General features: G+C 41.3%; 2 protein-coding genes across 9 annotated transcripts in view; one reads left to right on the plus strand and one right to left on the minus strand.

Moving 5' to 3' along the window:
- The window catches only part of LOC112267113 (reticulon-4 receptor-like 1), a 215,772-nt gene extending 212,468 nt beyond the window's left edge, over nucleotides 1-3,304 (minus strand). The window contains exon 1 of the mRNA XM_024445194.2: nucleotides 2,315-3,304. Coding sequence (XP_024300962.2) covers nucleotides 2,315-2,327 — 13 coding nt within the window. The 5' untranslated portion in view covers nucleotides 2,328-3,304. The remainder of the gene's footprint in view (nucleotides 1-2,314) is intronic.
- Nucleotides 3,305-9,965: 6,661 nt separating this feature from the next.
- Nucleotides 9,966-19,544, plus strand: part of LOC112267114 (2-(3-amino-3-carboxypropyl)histidine synthase subunit 1) — a 100,792-nt gene continuing 91,213 nt past the window's right edge. For 5 of the 8 annotated variants that reach the window (XM_024445195.2, XM_024445196.2, XM_042297420.1 and 2 more), the window contains exons 1-2: nucleotides 10,011-10,077; nucleotides 10,723-10,872. In XM_024445195.2, the coding sequence (XP_024300963.1) occupies nucleotides 10,026-10,077; nucleotides 10,723-10,872 (202 nt within the window). In that variant the 5' untranslated portion in view covers nucleotides 10,011-10,025. Of the gene's footprint in view, nucleotides 10,078-10,697; nucleotides 10,873-12,718; nucleotides 12,757-19,544 lie in introns of all 8 variants that reach the window. The other 3 variants (XM_042297423.1, XM_042297418.1, XM_042297422.1) reach the window with 3 other exon arrangements.

The following is a 19,544-nucleotide window of genomic DNA, read 5'->3' on the forward strand; positions in this document are numbered from 1 at the left end:
CACACTGCTCGCTTAACCCGGAAACCAACCGCACCAATGTCTCGGAAGGAAACACCGTCCAGTTGGCAACCGAAGTCAGGCGCCGGACCCTCCACAAGGAGTTGCTACGGGACAACGACATTGCGGCCGGCCAAACCCTCCCCGAACCTGTATGACGCTGGGTCAATTGTGCGCGGTCACGGCCGGCTGACTTCAAAAGCAAGAAAGCACATTCAAGAGTACCAACACAACTTTCAAATTAATCATTTGAATTGTCATGACATTTTATTGCAAATATGTTAGTACATTTGCAATAAAATAATTGTATATTTCTTGGCCAAACAAACACTTTTTTTATATCCATCCTGACTATCTTGGTCACGCCATGCATGTGATTTGAAGTGTTCTCATTGTGGGTTAGTATCCTGCACAGCAAATACAACTGTAAAGTGTACCACCATAATAGCCATACAATGACCATGACCATGAGCAGCATTTAGCGGCACTGGGTAGCCTAGTGATTAGAGAGTTGAACTTATAACTGAAAGGTTGCAAGATCAAATCCCCAAGCTGACAAGGTAAAAATATGTAATTCTGCCCCTGAGCAAGGCAGTTAACCCACTGTTCCTAGACTGTCATTGAAAAAAATAATTTGTTCTTAACTGACTTGCATAGTTAAATAGAGGTAAAATGAATTAAATTTACATGACCATGAAAACAGCAGCTGACAGACAGTATGCAGAGTGGCCTGGAATTCAGTCATACATTATGCACTAAAACACTCTAACTTCTAACTCACTCAAACAACATATGTAGGATCTTAATTTGATCACCCTGTTGCAGGAGAACTTTCCTGCAATGCAGGAAATGTAAAACATGTAGTGTATTTGAGGTTTAAAAAGGCTTCTGAAGTTTGTTTTCCAGACTTGATTTTCCCTTACAAAAAATGTATCAACCCCGACAAAAATGAAATTAATTATAATGCACATAATAATTAACATTTTCTTTGCTGCATGATTATTTTCATGTAGAAATCTGGCTCAAATTAAGATCCTACATCTGTAACCTCCTGTTTTAAGTGGATGGGGTACTCCATCTCCAGACTCAACAGTGAGTTCCTAGCTAACTTGATTCTAAGTTAGTCTGTTCAGTTGACATAATGATCAGGGTCCTTGAAGCACAGACAGTTAGTTACGGGCTATGTGAGTTCATCATAGAGACGTCACATCTTCAACCCTGGATCAATAATCAATCTGATGATGACTGTCAGGGAGAGCTACACTAGTGCTGCATGCATTAAAGGAGTTGACAGCAGGCAGTGACACATAGTTGAAAGCCAAACAGTGGCCTTCTATTGATGCTGGGCGAAATGAGGGGAACCATTTTGTCAGAAGTAAAATGATGAAAGATTTTAGAAATTGTTTGTCTTCAATGATATAATCTTCATATTGAAACAATCAAAGGAGTCAAATAATCAAGGGAGCAAAATATCAGAAAGATCGCATCAAAACCAGCAGACCAATTACAATGGTATTACTAAGGCATTAAGAATTCTTTGACCATTTCTACTCAGGGTTAAATAATATGACTGTTCTCTTCCGCAACAAATTCAATGAGAACATGGAAATCGTGTGTGCGTGTGCGTGTGGAATGACATGGGGATAGACGGGGTTAATGTATGTTCATGTGTGGTCAGGAGTGGTTCAGGTCGTGACATTGTCAGCATAAATCAATGTTTGTTTGAATTCTATATAAAGTCAGGAGCAACTGTCAATTTAAAAGGAAAATATTTTATTCTGGTTACTGACCACCCAAATATATCCTTCATAAAGCATTATGCCGCGCCTGTCTTGTCCATATCACCTAGCCAGCCCTAGATCAATGCCCAAGAATGCTATAATCACAACGCACATAATGCTTATCCGAGAGACAGAGACTGGACACAACTCATAATCTGCACTGCGGCATCATCCGTTAATATCAAATATAGTATTCGTGGTAGGCCTATGTCTGAATATTTCATTCCGCCAGGCTCGCGCAAACAGGGTTTAATGTTGTGCAAATCTGGAAACCATTTCATCGTCGCAATCGTCGCAATCTGCCACGTTCTCGCCCATTACCTGCAAGAATCATTAGCCTATCGTGCTGGTGTACTGTATCATCATAACATATTTTTCATCACCCATAGCAGCAGACATGATAACATAACACCTTGTAGTCAACTAAGCATTTGCGCACTATTCATTGAAGGAAAATACTGAACAACTACAGGGTGTTTTTGGCATAATAATAACTCAGTCGGACTGACGATGATAAAAAGTTAAAGTACACTTACCACCTTTGAACATGGTGGAAGATTTATGTCGTCCTCTGTCTTTTGAGAATCATCTATTCTTGTATTCCAGACTAAACGTGCGCTCTCTATTTTCGAAGTTATCAAAATAAAAGTTTTAAATGTTCCTTTGTTTTATGATGCGTCTAATGTAGGTCCTCTTGTCGCGGTTGCCGTTCAGCCAACACATTCAGTTGTGATGTATAAAATAGTCAACGAACGTTAGTCTCCTCTCATCCCGTTGAGTAGGCTAGTCTATGGGACAGACCTTTTCAAGCAGGATTTGGAAAACACGCAAGAGTAACGTTACGCATTGCGAACAAATACATTGAAAATATCATTTCAAAAGCAAAACACCCTACTGTTCGGCTTGTGAGACGTACCGTAGAGCTCGTTTCAATCGTTGATAACCATCATTTTTACACTCACTTCAAATGAATGCAAAACAGCTATTACAATTTTTGGGGCAAAACGACTGTGCTCACAGCCTATCTCCAAATAGAGAGTTAATCATTTTTAAAGTGCAATCTAAATTCCTTCTCGAACGAAGTCGGATGGATCATATCATATTCGTTCAACTCTTTCCTTATCACAATAAGTTATTTAGATTCAAATTTCGTCTCTGAAGTCGGATAAGGCGCTGGGTCCTCAAATCTTCATTAAAAACGTGGATTTTGATGCGTTTCGATCCGTATAAATAATCCAATAATATATTCCCGCGCTTTCCCGTAGTGTTTGGGAGCTGCAGTAAAATTCCTGCCTTTCTCCGGTCTTATCTGTGAAGACCTTTCAATTTACGCCACTTCCTCAGCGAATGTAGACTTTCGCCATCCTGCCCTTAAGGTAGATTGATGAAAGTAGCGCAGTGGGTCCGCTCTGTCTCATCATTGCACCCTCTCCGTCCGTCTCTGAGTAGGCTTGCTCCGTTTTCTCCGGTGTTTGCTGGCAAAGTCTGAATGTTCAGCCCTCCACTTGAAGGAAAATTGTACAATTATCTTATTATCACCTACATTCCAATTCCGTGTATAGAGGGCAGTATTATTCACACAAATTAAAAGTGCCAAATAAAAGACAACTTATGTAACTCAATGTAATATATTGTTTTCTTCGCATGTTAGCCTTATCATCAAGATCTTTATTTTTTTCAGGCTCTGGGAGATGCTGGAATTTGGTTTAGAAATGTGGTTGGTACCGTTACATGCATGATTGACACATGACAATGATCACTAGTCAAATCAAATCAAATTGTATTAGTCACACACATACAACAAGTGTAGACCTTACAGTGAAATGCTTACTTACGAGCCCCTAAATAACAACGCAGTTTAAAAAAAAATACGGATAAGACTAAGAAATAAAAGTAACAAGTAATTAAAGAGTAGCAGTAAAATAACAATAGCGAGACTATATACAGGGGGGTACCGGTACAGAGTCAATGTGCGGGTCCACCGGTTAGTTGAGGTAATATGTACATGTAGGTAGAGTTATTAAAGTGACGAAAAATACATGATAAAAACAGATAGTAGCAGCGGTGTAAAAGAGGGGGGGATAATGCAAATAGTCGAGAAGCCCCAGTTAGGGGCCGGGATCAATGTGGGCGGAGTCAAACGCGTTTAACCCTTCCCTTCTCCTTCAAGGTCACCCAAGTTGAGGTTCACGTCGAAGGTAGCAACGTCAACGAAAGCGAATCTTAAACGAACCTAACCTACATGGATAAAAAAATATTGGACAATATGTGTAAGTAAATGGAGTTTTTCCTTTGTTATTGATTGTTTACTGTAAAATGACGTTGCTCGTTTCCCGATCTTATTCTTTGCTAGAATTACAATGCTTTTTCAGTACACACCCTACAACTTTAATTTTATAGGTTTGAAAGTTGTATGTCAAAATGTGTCTGTTTGTATTTGAATACATTTAACAGATACTGAGGCCACAAGGTCGTGAGATATTCTTTCTAGATCCTGCCATGGCACTGGCTGGAGAGATGAAAGTCGCACCCGGTTTCATCCCATCTGGATAGTGGTAGTTCAGTTTTAGACCACTTGTCCATTTTATTTTATTTTGATCTGTGGCTCTGTTTTATTTAAAGTACTATGTACTATGTAAAATATGTATGTACTTACAGTGCCTTGCGAAAGTATTCGGCCCCCTTGAACTTTGCGACCTTTTGCCACATTTCAGGCTTCAAACATAAAGATATAAAACTGTATTTTTTTGTGAAGAATCAACAACAAGTGGGACACAATCATGAAGTGGAACGACATTTATTGGATATTTCAAACTTTTAAAACAAATCAAAAACTGAAAAATTGGGCATGCAAAATTATTCAGCCCCCTTAAGTTAATACTTTGTAGCGCCACCTTCTGCTGCGATTACAGCTGTAAGTCGCTTGGGGTATGTCTCTATAAGTTTTGCACATCGAGAGACTGACATTTTTTCCCATTCCTCCTTGCAAAACAGCTCGAGCTCAGTGAGGTTGGATGGAGAGCATTTGTGAACAGCAGTTTTCAGTTCTTTCCACAGATTCTCGATTGGATTCAGGTCTGGACTTTGACTTGGCCATTCTAACACCTGGATATGTTTATTTTTGAACCATTCCATTGTAGATTTTGCTTTATGTTTTGGATCATTGTCTTGTTGGAAGACAAATCTCCGTCCCAGTCTCAGGTCTTTTGCAGACTCCATCAGGTTTTCTTCCAGAATGGTCCTGTATTTGGCTCCATCCATCTTCCCCTCAATTTTAACCATCTTCCCTGTCCCTGCTGAAGAAAAGCAGGCCCAAACCATGATGCTGCCACCACCATGTTTGACAGTGGGGATGATGTGTTCAGGGTGATGAGCTGTGTTGCTTTTACGCCAAACATAACGTTTTGCATTGTTGCCAAAAAGATCAATTTTGGTTTCATCTGACCAGAGCACCTTCTTCCACATGTTTGGTGTGTCTCCCAGGTGGCTTGTGGCAAACTTTAAACAACACTTTTTATGGATATCTTTAAGAAATGGCTTTCTTCTTGCCACTCTTCCATAAAGGCCAGATTTGTGCAATATACGACTGATTGTTGTCCTATGGACAGAGTCTCCCACCTCAGCTGTAGATCTCTGCAGTTCATCTAGAGTGATCATGGGCCTCTTGGCTGCATCTCTGATCAGTCTTCTCCTTGTATGAGCTGAAAGTTTAGAGGGACGGCCAGGTCTTGGTAGATTTGCAGTGGTCTGATATTCCTTCCATTTCAATATTATCGCTTGCACAGTGCTCCTTGGGATGTTTAAAGCTTGGGAAATCTTTTTGTATCCAAATCCGGCTTTAAACTTCTTCACAACAGTATCTCGGACCTGCCTGGTGTGCTCCTTGTTCTTCATGATGCTCTCTGCGCTTTTAACGGACCTCTGAGACAATCACAGTGCAGGTGCATTTATACGGAGACTTGATTACACACAGGTGGATTGTATTTATCATCATTAGTCATTTAGGTCAACATTGGATCATTCAGAGATCCTCACTGAACTTCTGGAGAGAGTTTGCTGCACTGAAAGTAAAGGGGCTGAATAATTTTGCATGCCCAATTTTTCAGTTTTTGATTTGTTAAAAAAGTTTGAAATATCCAATAAATGTCGTTCCACTTCATGATTGTGTCCCACTTGTTGTTGATTCTTCACAAAAAAATACAGTTTTATATCTTTATGTTTGAAGCCTGAAATGTGGCAAAAGGTCGCAAAGTTCAAGGGGGCCGAATACTTTCGCAAGGCACTGTACATACATTTATGATACATAATTTCCCATTCGGTGCATTAAACAGATGGAAACAGAACCATAGATAACATTATGGGCAGTTCTCTTTGAACCCATTATGACCCCCCCGCAAAAATCCGGTTCCAACTGTGTTCAAAACTGTTATGCATGCTGGAGTATAAAAAACTGTTGGATTGTACTTGTTCTTTACTTTCACATACACTGTGTTCACACAAACATTGCTCTGATACTGAAAACAAAATACATGGCGAACTGGGAGCTGTGAACTGGGTATGTAGTCTACTGTGTGTAATGCTGAAGACTTGATGCATGGCAAGATATAATAGCTGTGATGACTTGTTTAGTTATTTTAGATATCACTGAAAACCCCTTTAGTAATAGGGGCTTTTGTTTGCATGGTGGTATTGTGAAAGTGGAGTGTAATTCGTCTTGATCACCCAATGAGGCACTACTCTTAATATTTATGCTTCCTTTTTCTTCAAGGAATCAGATTTAATTCTAAGCGACACCCTAGAGGCAGCAAGGTGATGTGAACTCCAAACATTTAAAGGCACTGTTCCCCTCCTTAGAGTAATTGGGATGGGCGGGGAAGACCACAATACAACCCTTAAAGAACTACAGTTGTATGATGGCCTGGATGAAGAGACAAATGTTATCCTCAAGGAACCATTCATGTTACAGAGAGATTATGAGATGTTCTATGTGGAGGCAGTCTTTGCCTCTTTAGAGGAGCAGGAGTGAAGTGGTCAAATCTTATTTTGTCTGCTGTGTTAATTGTTTCAATGGTTAATTGTGTTATGTTTAGTAAAGATGACGTAGAAGTCACCCGAGTCTCTGATCTCTTCACTGGAGCTGGTATAACTTAATGTACAAAGCACATTCAGCTTGTCAGTATGTCTACATGGTATAGTCTGTCTCCATTCTCATGAGGAAAGTAAATAACATTATAAATCAGGATGGGTAGTAACTGTGTATGCTCAATGAAATAATGTAATTACAAAGTTATAACATTTATCAACACAATTTGAACAGTACATGACATACATAACAAGTCTGTTGTTCACTGCAACAATATCAGTAGCTTGTCTCAAATATAGCATGAAGTAAAAAGTGTTACAACACATGTGCTGGTACCACTTTATATAATATTTCTTACAATCTTCAAAAATGAAATACGTTTGTATTGAACGTGTGCCTTACACAAACTTGTGTGTTTGTATTCAGTGTGTGACTGTCAAACCTGATTAAAAAAAAGATGGGTGGGGTCAAGAGTGGGCGGGGTCAAACATTTGACACCGCCCACACTGAGCCCTGCACTGAACTGCACTCCTGTGCCGCTTGCAGTGCAGTAGCAGAGAGAACAGTTTATAACTAGGTTGGCTGGAATCTTTGATCATTTTTAGGGTCTTCCTCTGACACCGACTTGTATAGAGGTCCTGGATGGCAGGAAACTTGGCCCTAGTGATGTACTGGGCCGTTCACACTACCCTCTGTAGTGCCTTGTGGTTGGAGACCAAACAGGTGCCATACCAGGCAGTGATGCAAACGGTCAGGATGCTCTCGATGGTGCAGCTGTAGAACCTTTTGAGGATCTGAGGACTAGTGTGCCAATTCCTTGGCCATTTTTCTCTGTCTCTCTCTCTCTCTCAGGGAAAAATATGTAGCTTATGTTTTTATGTTTTGGTAAAAACACAGTGTAGAAATACTTAGCCTTTAATGGTGATGGTTGTTTATCTGCCATCCAATTGGGCCAGAGCACACTAGTCCTAAATCAGATAGGGACTGATTGGTGATTACTGAAAACATGATGAATTGATGGAGATCAAGGTTTTCATCAAGGATCTGTCTGTACTTTGCACCGTTCATCTTTCCCTTGATCCTGACTAGTCTCCTAGTCCCTGCCACTGAAAAACATCCCCACAGCATGATACTGCCACCACCATGCTTCACTGTAGGGATGGTGCCAAGCTTCCTCCAGACATGATGCTTCATCCAGACATGATGCATTCAGGCCAAGATGTTCAATCTTGGTTTAATCAGACCAGAGAATCTTGTTTCTCATGGTCTGAGAGTCCTTTAGGTGCCTTTTGGCAAAAAGTGACCATCGGGTTCTTGGTCATCTCCTTGACCAAGGCTCTTCTCCCCCAATTTCTCAGTTTGGCCGGGAGGCCAGCTCTATGTATAGTCTTGTTGGTTCCAAACTTCTTTCATTTAAGAATGATGGCCACTGTGTTCTTGGGGACCTTCAATGCTGCAGACATTTTTGGTACCCTTTCCCAGATCTGTGCCTCGACGCAATCCTGTATCGGAGCCTTACGGATAATTCCTTTGACCTCGTGGCTTGGTTCTTGCTTGACAGGTGTGTGCCTTTCCAAATCATGTCCAATCAATCTATTTTGCCACAGGTGGACTCCAATCAAGGGTGATCAATGGAAACAGGATGTACCTGAGCTCAATTTCGAGTCTCATAGCAATGGGTCTGAATGCTTATGTAAATAAGGTATTTCTGTTTTTTATTTTTAATACATTTGCAAAAATGTTTTTAAAAAACTGTTTCCGCTTTATTTGATACATTTTACAATAACGCTGTAACGTAACAAGATGTGGAAAAAGTCAAGGGGTCTGAGTACTTTCCGGAGGCACTGTACAATTAGAATGATCCTTTGGTACCAGCTGATAGATCTTGGAGGCTGGAGGCCTGTTACTGTGCTGCTGGTGCCCTGTACCATAGTGTGACTTTGACTGTAGTTTTCCCAGGAGGAGAAACTTTCACAGCCAATTAGTCTCAATGATTACGGTTGAAATGGTAAGAGAACTCATAACAATTGTTGCAGATAGAAGATAACACTGTTTCCATGATCATGAGCCTTTCCACTGGCCACACACTGGTTGAATGAACATTGTTCAAAGAAATTACGTTGAACCAAGGTGGAATCGACGTTGAATTGACGTCTGTGCCCAGTGGGTTGTGACCCTACTTACAATTACAACTGTGCAACATAATTAATGGAAGACTTCAATAGCAGACACCATCGTCTTAAACATTTTCTTTCAAGAAAGGTAGCTTGCTATAGGCCTATTCTACATACTGTAAGAAAGAAATAAGCAGCAGGGAACCTCAGAAATGTTGTTGCTAAATAAGGCAGTCATTTTCACTTTAGCTATCTCAATTCTTGTAGGCATGACATTTTGTGAGTAATTTCTGTCCCTTCCTTGTCTCATTTATAGCCAGATTCTCACTGAACATCAATGGCACAGACAGGAGGTGAAAATTACTGGGCTCTATTCATACAGATGTAGGATCTTAATTTGATCACCTTTTTGTTGCTATTAAACTAGACAAGTCAGTTAAGAACAAATTCTTATTTACAATGACGGCCTACCCTGGCCAATCCTGGACAACGCAGGGCCAATTGTGCACCACCCTATTGGACTCCCAATCACGACCAGATGTGATACAGTCTGGATTTGAACCAGGGACTGTGTTAGTTTTGTTTTAGTTTTAAATGAGCGTCTGAAGTTTGTAATTTCCACTTTGAAATTTCAGTCTCGATTTGCTGGAACTACAAATGAATCAACCCATACACAAATGCCCATTAATTATTATCCACATAATAATTCACATTTCCTGTTGCTGCAAGATTATTTTCCTGCTGCAGTACACTGGCTCAAATTAAGATCATACATCTGTAACTTGTGATGGGGCAAGAGAAGATAACAGTAGGCCTACTAAGTTTGATTTGATAATGTTACTAAAAATAAAGCTTACTGTCAATGAAATAAAAAAGCATGTATTTTCTATTCCATTCTGAACAAATGCGACATTTTCTATGATTTCGTGTCAATAGAAATTCAGATCCACAGACAGCGACTCGATTATCTCACATCGATTGTTCCGCCTGCAACGATGGCTTCTGCATTAGATTACTGCTGCCTTTCTGGTTCCCACATGCACCGGAAATATGGCGGCGCCCACGGTCGAAACGCAAGTCGTACCAGCTAAAAAACCAACCGGTGAATATGAGTCTCCGTTATAAAAATGCTATCACACGAGAAATAACCAAGAACGTGGTGTATGGGACATGCTTGAAAAAACAGTGTAATAAATTGCCACCATGAATAAAGAATTATGACGCAGATAAAGCTAGCGACCAGCTAATGCTAATAACAAGGAAAACTGACTCAAATGGTTTGAAAGAGTGATTAGCTAGCTAACTTACTTGATACTTATCTACAAGAACGAAATATCTGAAAATTATAGAACATGTTTTAAAATATTTTTAAGGTCCTGGGTCTAACTTTCGTCATCTGATTAGAAAACATGGGAGACCAGTTGGGGGACCCTGCTAAGGAGTAGGCTGCACCTATTTATGCTGTAATAAACTACAACAGCATTGTATTAACGTTTTGTTATGACTGGATTATAATTGTTTATGGAGTTGTGGTTTTTATAATTAGGCCTGTACAGGAATAGGGACTGTGGAATTTCAAAGCACTTACCAAAACAATATGTAACAACTCAGAAGAGTAACTTCATGTAAATTATTACCAATAATCATATGAGACTCTGCCCCTACACCGTATTTAATCTGAAGCCTCCTGTCTTGTCTGTGTTTGTCAACTATCTCCTACAGTAAAATAATTTGATTCTTCCCAAAGTACGAGGACCACGGCGGGTGGCCAATCAAATTCCTGATGAAATCCTGCAAGACCCAGAGTTACAGGAGGCTATCCGTGCTTTGCCTTCAAATTACAACTTTGAGATCCACAAGACAGTCTGGCGGGTGAGACAGGCCACGTCTAAGAGAGGTAAGCTCAGAATAGGCCTATTCATGACTTTTCTACTATCTATAGGGCTTGGATAAAGTATTTACCACAGGTGGACTCCTTACTGGAAAAGACTAATAAGGTGTGTCTATCAGTTCCTGGCTAAGGATAACCTTAAACCTGGAGAACCTCAGAATAGCTAGTGTTGCTATATAGAAAGTTTACTTGCTATCTGAATACTTGAATGCTTTATCATGCAGTTTTAATGTCTATCTATATCAGACACCATTAGTGAATGAGAGATCCAATAACAAAAAAAAATAGGTAATGGGTATGTTTCTTGAAGGTTATTGTTCTGGGAACTTGTGTTGTTGTGTTATTTTTCCAGGAAGGCCTAGCTCTTACTATAGAACATAGGAGTACCATGTTCAAATACTGCCTATCAACGTTATTGTCAGCAGTTGTCTCACAGCTAGAGGACGTCAAACTAAACTATGAACCTTAGGACATTCACAAGTTGGAGTCTGCTAGAGCAGCGTTTCCCAAACTCGGTCCTGAGGCCCCCCTGGGTGCACTTTTAGGTTTTTGCCTGAGGACTACACAGCTGATTGAAATAACAAACTTATCATCAAGCTTTGATTATTTGAATCAGCTGTGTAGTGCTCAGGCAAAAACCTAAAAGTGCACCAAGGGGTGGGCCCCAGGACAGATCCCTGTGAAGTGTTATTGGGTTGTGATGGTGATGAGAGGGTGAGGTGTTATTGGGTTGTGATTGTGATGAGAGGGTGAGGTGTTACTGGGTTGTGTGGTGATGAGAGGGTGAGGTGTTATTGGGTTGTGATGGTGATGAGAGGGTGAGGTGTTATTGGGTTGTGATGGTGATGAGAGGGTGAGGTGTTATTGGGTTGTGGTGGTGATGAGAGGGTGAGGTGTTATTGGGTTGTGATGGTGATGAGAGGGGTTATTAGGTTGTGATGGTGATGAGAGGGGTTATTAGGTTGTGATGGTGATGTGAGAGGGGTTGTGATGGTGATGAGGGATTATTGGGTTGTGATGGTGATGAGGGCTGAGGTGTTATTGGGTTGTGATGGTGATGAGAGGGGTTATTGGGTTATGATGGTGATGGTGATGAGAGGGATTATTAGGTTGTGATGGTGATGTGAGAGTTGAGGTGTTATTGGGTTGTGATGGTGATGCGAGGGGTTATTGTGCTGTGATTGTGATGAGAGGGTTTTTTAGGTTGTGATGGTGATGAGAGGGTTACCAGGTTGTGATGGTGATGTGAGAGGGGTTGTGATGGTGATGGGGGCTGAGGTGTTATTGGGTTGTGATGGTGATGAGAGGGGTTATTGGGTTGTGATGGTGATGAGGGCTGAGGGGTTATTAGGTTGTGATGGTGATGAGAGGGGTTAATAGGTTGTGATGGTGATGAGAGGGGTTAATAGGTTGTGATGGTGATGAGAGGGTTATCAGGTTGTGATGGTGATGTGAGAGTTGAGGTGTTATTGGGTTGTGGTGGTGATGAGGGCTGAGGGGTTATTAGGTTGTGATTAGAGGTCGACTGATTAATCGGAATGGCCGATTAATTAGGGCCGATTTCAAGTTTTCATAACAATCTGGAATCAGTATTTTTGGACACCGATTTGGACGATTATTTTTATTATTATTATTTTTTTTTTACACCTTTATTTATCCGTTATTTAACTAGGCAAGTCAGTTAAGAACACATTCTTATTTTCAATGACGTCCTAGGAACGGTGGGTTAACTGCCTCGTTCAGCGGCAGAACGACAGATTTTCACCTTGTCAGCTCGGTGGAGCCAATCTTGCAACCGTACAGTTAACTAATCCAACGTTGTAATCACCTGCCTCTCGTTGCACTCCACAAGGAGACTGACTGCCTGTTACCCGAATGCAGTAAGCCAAGGTAAGTTCAATCAATCAATTATAATCACTAGTTAACTACACATGGTTGATGGTATTACTAGTTTATCTAGCGTGTCCTGCGTTGCATATAATCTGACTAGCGTTTCAAACGTCATTCGCTCTGAGACTTGGAGTGGTTGTTCCCCTTGCTCTGCAAGGTGACATTGATGGCACTGATACTCTCATCTAACAATCACACATAGAGAGCTAGAATGGAGGGGGCAAGAGGGAATGGTGAAGAAAATAGCCCTATTCCCTATACATTGTACTACTTTTGACCAGACCTCTTTAGGTACTATTTGGGATAGGGTGGCTTTAAGGATACTGCCCATGTCTCTGTTCTGTATTGGTTTCATTAGAGAGTTTCTTCTCTCTCTGGGCTCGCAAAATCAAAGATCACCTTATCGACTCTGCACTCTACCCCTCTATCTCTCTCCCTCCATCTGTTTCTGCCTGGGTTTTGAACCCATTCCACTCAGCCTCTCTCACTCATCCTCAGTTGAATTGGCGTCTTTGTTTTGGTCATTTCACTTCCTGTTGGAATGGAATGAAATGAAGCAAGCAAACACCATTGTTTTTACTGCCCAGCCTCAATTGTTGAGTGTAAACAGAAGCAACAGCTAAGTGAGCATACATTTGGTTCTGGAGAGTTACCATAGCTCCTTAGAAACGTCAGAATTTCAGATTTGATTGTGTCGTAGCGTTTGCTGTCATTAAATGTGAAGACTGTATATTAACAAATCAATTCTCTATGTGTAATTATTACGTGATTAAACTAATTACGGAATAGTAATTAGCTAGGAAGTCGGGCACCACGGGAAAATGTTGTTTATAGAGTTTAAAATTCCCAAATATAACTTGTCAGATATTTTATTATCTTACTGATTACCGTCTTCTATTAATGTATTGTTACCTCATTAGTCTCATTCCTGAATGTCGCAAAACCTTGGAGATCTGCACGAACCCTAACATGGATGATGAATCAGTGATATACAAATTGGCTTAATTATTTATTTACTAACTAACTAATCAATCACAGAATTACATAAACACACAACAATTAGTTATACATTGGGTACTAACATGACACAAGGAAAAGTCCCTAGTTGACGAAACCGATATGACGGCTTGGTAGACAAAGCAAAGGGGGCTCAAGAGCAGGAATGTCTGCTGGATAATAGTTCATCAGAGAGACTCTAGTTGCGTTCCCCAGAAGTCCCAAGGTTTTTTGTGGTTGTAGGTTGTTATAATGGATACGTCAGAGTACCATTTGGAAATGTTCTTAGATCGGATGCGTTTAACAGACTAAAGTATTTAAACAGCTGCAGCCTGAATAATTGGTCTTTAGTTTGTAGATTTCTTCACCATTTCAGAGTGTTGATGATGTCCACATTCTCTGGTCTTGTCCTTTTGTAGAGTTGTACTTCACTTCACACACCAGCATCACCTGGTATGTTTTGGTCTAATGTAAATTTTGTCTGTCGGAAGTGTGTTTTATACTTTTAATAGAAAAGGGGGCGTTCCATTACACCGGTGTAAATATCTGTGCTCACGGGGGGGTCACTGACTTGTTAAAACTTTATATGAAAAGCCATCCTCTCATTTAGAAAGCTAACATCACATTTCATCTTTTCAAAAGTAGTCTTATACTTAATCATTAATTGTATACAGCATTCAGGCAGGGTAGCCTAGTGGTTAGAGCGTTGGACTAGTAACCGAAAGGTTGCAAGTTCAAATCCCCAAGCTGACAAGGTACTAAATCTGTTGTTCTGCCCCTGAACAGGCAGTTAACCCACTGTTCCTAGGCCGTCATTGAAAATAAGAGTTTGTTCTTAACTGACTTGCCTAGTAAAATAAAGGTAAAATAAAATAAAGGTGCAAACCCCATAATTGAGAAGTGTATACAAACAAAGAAACAGTAATGTGTCTCCTTTCCTTCATGACGTCACCAAATGAAACATACTCGACATGACTGTTCCACAGACCACTCTATCTGCTTGGAATACAGAAATACTGTTACATTATTCAACCTTTTGACGGTACCGTACTGCAAAGTCTTTCTCTGTGGTAACAAAAGGATTCTCAGCCTTCTTTTTGGCCGAGTGGGGTAAAGAGTTTTAGCTATTTATGACCGTCATAAACCTTTGGTGGGAGAGGGAGAGAGAGAGAGAGGGCTATACAAAACATATGGGCTCATATGAAAGAGGAGGTCAAATAAATGACATCTAGGGTCAAAGGTCAAAATTCCAGGTAGTCAAGGTCAGGGTGTTGATCTTCACCCAAAAAGGACACGTCGTAACAATTGTGATAATTTCAGACTTTTCATGGTAAAAAGTAATGGCGCCGATAGAGATAGTCGCCTCGCTTTGCGTTCTTAGGAAACTATCCAGTATTTTGTTTTTTTATGTATTATTTCTTACATTGCTACCCCAGGAAAACTTAAATCTTATTACATACAGCCTGGAAGAACTGTTGGATATAAGAGCAACGTCAACTTACCAACATTACGACCAGGAATATGACTTTCCCGAAGCAGACCCTGTGTTTGAACCACCACCCAGGACAATGGATCGGATCCCAGTAGGCGACCCAAAACAATGACGCCGCAGAAGGGGAGGACGGAGCAGTCTTCTGGTCAGGCTCCGTAGACGGGCTCATCACTCACCGCTCCCGAGCATACTACTTGCCAATGTTCAGTCTCTTGACAACAAGGTAGATGAAATTCGAGCAAGGGTTGCCTTCCAGAGAGACATCAGAGATTTAACATTCTCTGTTTCACGGAAACATGGCTCACTCCGGATATGTTATCAGAGTCGGTACAGCCACCCGGTTTGTTCATGCATCGCGCCGACAGAAACATACATCTCTCTGGTAAGAAAAGGACGGGAGTGTATGCCTTATGATTAACGAGTCGTGGTGCGATCATAACAATATACAGGAACTCAAGTCCTTTTGTTCACCTGACCTAGAATTCCTTACAATCAAATGCCGACCGCATTATCTACCAAGAGAATTCTCTTCGATTATAATCACAGCCGTGTATATCCCCCCCAAGCAGACACCACGACCGCCCTGAAAGAACTTCATTGGACTCCATGTAAACTGGAAACCATATATCTTGAGGCTGCATTTATTGTAGCTGGGGATTTGAACAAAGCTAATCTGAAAACAAGGCTCCCTAAGTTTTATCAGCCTAACGAATGCGCGACACGGACTGGCAACATTCTGGATCATTGCTACTCTAACGTCCACAACGCATACAAAGCCCTCCCCTGCCCTCCTTTCAGCAAATCTGACCACGACTCCATTTTGTTGCTCCCAGCCTATAGACAGAAACTTAAACAGGAAACGCCCATGCTCAGGTCTGTTCAACGCTGGTCTGACCAATTGGATCCCACGCTTCAAGATTGTTTCGATTAAGTAGACTGGCATATGTTCCAGATAGCCTCAGACAATGACATTGATGTATATGCTGATTCGGTGAGCAAGTTTATTAGCAAGTGCATCGGTGATGTTGTACCCACGGTGACTATTAAAACCTTTCCCAACCAGAAACCGTGGATTGATGGCAGCATTCGCGCAAAACTGAAAGTGCGAACCACTGCTTTTAATCATGGCAAGGCGACTGGAATCATGACCTAATACAAACAGTGTAGCTATTCCCTTCGCAAGGCAATCAAACAAGCTAAGCGTCAGTATAGAGACAAAGTAAACTGCTCAGACACGAGACATATGTGGAAGGGTCTACAGTCAATCACGGATTACAAAAAGAAACCAGCCCCGTCGTGGACACTGACGTCTTGCTCCCAGACAAATTAAACAACTTTTTTGCTCGACAATACAGTGCCAATGACACGGCCTGCTACCAAAACCTGCGGGCTCTCCTTCGCAAGGCTGCCAGCCCAGATGGCATCCCTAGCCGCGTCCTCAGAGCATGCGCAGACCAGCTGGCTGGTGTGTTTACGGACATATTCAATCAATCCCTATCCCAGGCTGCTGTTCCTACATGCTTCAAGAGGGCCACCATTGTTCCTGTTCCCAAGAAAGCTAAGCCAACTGAGCTAAACGACTATTGCCCTGTAGCACTCAATTCAGTCATCATGAAGTGCTTTGAGAGACTAGTCAAGGATCATATCATTATCCACCCTACTGGACACCCTAGACCCACTCCAATTTGCTTACCGCCCCAATAAGTCCACAGTAGAGGTCGACCGATTAATCGGAATGGCCGATTAATTAGGGCCGATTTCAAGTTATCATAACAGTCGGAAATTGGTATTTTTGGATGCCGATTTTGCCGATAAAAAAATTATATTTTAATTAAAAAATAAATATTTTCTTTTTTACACCTTTATTTAACTAGGCAAATCAGTTAAGAACACATTCTTATTTTCAATGACGGCCTAGGAATGGTGGGTTAACTGCCTTATTCAGGGGCAGAACGACAGATTTTCACCTCGTCAGCTCTGGGATTCAATCTTGCAAACTTACGGTTAACTAGTCCAACGCTCTAACCACCTGCCTCTCATTGCACTCCACGAGGAGCCTGCCTGTTATGCGAATGCAGTAGAAGCCAAGGTAAGTTGCGAGCTAGCATTAAACTTATCTAACAAAAAACAATCAATCATAATCACTAGTTAACTACACATTTTTTATGATATTACTAGTTTATCTAGCGTGTCCTGCGTTGCATATAATCGATGCAACGCTGGGAGTTGATTTAACAAAAGCACATTTGCGAAAAAAGCACAATCGTTGCACCCGTTTAGATAAAATACGAAACGGTTCCGTATTTCACTGAAATAATAAACGTTTTGTTTTCAAAATGATAGTTTCCGGATTTGACCATATTAATGACCTAAGGCTCGTGTTTCTGTGTGTTATCATGTTATAATTAAGTCTATGATTTGATAGAGCAGTCTGACTGAGCGATGGTAGGCAGCAGCGGGCTCGAAAGCATTCATTCAAACAGCACTTTCGTGCATTTTGCCAGCAGCTCTTCGCAAGCACAGCGCTGTTTATGACTTCAAGCCTATCAGCCTAATGACTAATGACTGGTGTAACTGATGTGAAATGGCTAGCTAGTTAGCGGGGTGCGCGCTAATAGCGTTTCAAACGTCACTCGCTCTGAGACTTGGAGTAGTTATTCCCCTTGCTCTGCAAGGGCTGCGGCTTTTGTGGAGCGATGGGTAACGCTGCTTCGAGTGTGGCTGTTGTCGATGTGTCCTGGTTCGAGCCCAGGTAGGGGCGAGGAGAAGGATGGAAGCAAAACTTTTACACTGGCAATACTAAAGTGCCTATAAGAACATCCAATAGTCAAAGGTATATGAAATACAAATGGTAAAGAGAGAAATAGTCCTATATTAACTATATTAACTACAACCTAAACCCTCTTACCTTGGAATATTGAAGTCTCATGTTAAAAGGAACCATTACATGGCACATATTGCACTTTTACTTCTCCAACACTTTGTTTTTGCATTATTTAAACCAAATTGAACGTTTCATTATTTATTTGAGGCTAAATTGATTTTTATTGATGTATTATATTAAGTTAAAATAAGTGTTCATTCAGTATTGTTGTAATTGTCATTATTACAAATAAATAAATAAAAATTGGCCGATTTAATCGGTATCTGCTTTTTTTTGGTCCTCCAAGTATCGGTATCGGTGTTGAAAAAAATCCTAATCGGTCGACCTCTAGTCCACAGACGACGCAATCGCAATCCCATTGCCCTAACCCATCTGGACAAGAGGAATAACTATGTAAGATTGCTGTTCATCAATTATAGCTCGGGCATTTAACACCATAGTACCCTCCAAACTTGTCATTAAGCTCGAGACCCTGGGTCTCGACCCCGCCCTGTGCAACTGGGTCCTGGACTTTCTGACGGGCCGCCCCCAGGTGGTGAATGTAGGAAACAAAATCTCCGCCCGCTGATCCTCAACACTGGGGCACCTCAAGGGTGCGTTCTCAGCCCCCTCCTGTACTCCCTGTTCACCCATGACTGCGTGGCCGGGTTAGGGAGGGTTTGGTCGGTAGGGATATCCTTGTCTCATCGCGCACCAGTGACTCCTGTGGCAGGCCGGGCGCAGTGCGCGCTAACCAAGGTTGCTAGGTGCACGGTGTTTCCTCCGACACATTGGTGTGACTGGCATCCGGGTTGGATGGCGCTGTGTTAAGAAGCAGTGTGGCTTGGTTGGGTTGTGTATCGGAGGACGGATGACTTTCAACCTTCGTCTCTCCCGAGCCCGTATGGGAGTTGTAGCGATGAGACAAGATAGTAGCTACTAAACAATTGGATACCACGAAATTGGGGAGAAAAAGGGGTAAAATAAAATTTAAAAAAATGTAAAAAAATACTACACCCATAGCTTAACTGATCACATACTTTATCATACCTCAATTCCTCTCTATGTTGTCCTTGTATTTTTTTAAATCTAGTTTTCCCTGTGTGCTGAGTTGTCCGTGCCTGCAATGGTCTCTTTCTCACGATAGTTGTTCAGCCTTGCATACTGAATTGTACCTGTGAAAGTGGAAGGCAGGAAACAGAGGCAGGGCAAAGTGAACAGAGAGACAAAACAACCTTGTGTGTTTGGAGGAACCATGAACATGTTTCCCTCAGGGCTGCGAAACAAACCCAGAGAACTGTTTCTCTCCGAGGAGACAGAGCAGCATCGCAAATAATCAAAAAGTTTAGCAGTAGCAGTCAGAGACACGTATGATTTCCCTCTGGTCTTCTCCTTTAACACCTCTGAATTCTTTATGTTACATCTACACAAGTCTAC

Source organism: Oncorhynchus tshawytscha, linkage group LG14 (assembly GCF_018296145.1).
Source record: "Oncorhynchus tshawytscha isolate Ot180627B linkage group LG14, Otsh_v2.0, whole genome shotgun sequence".
Taxonomy (NCBI): Eukaryota; Metazoa; Chordata; class Actinopteri; order Salmoniformes; family Salmonidae; genus Oncorhynchus; species Oncorhynchus tshawytscha.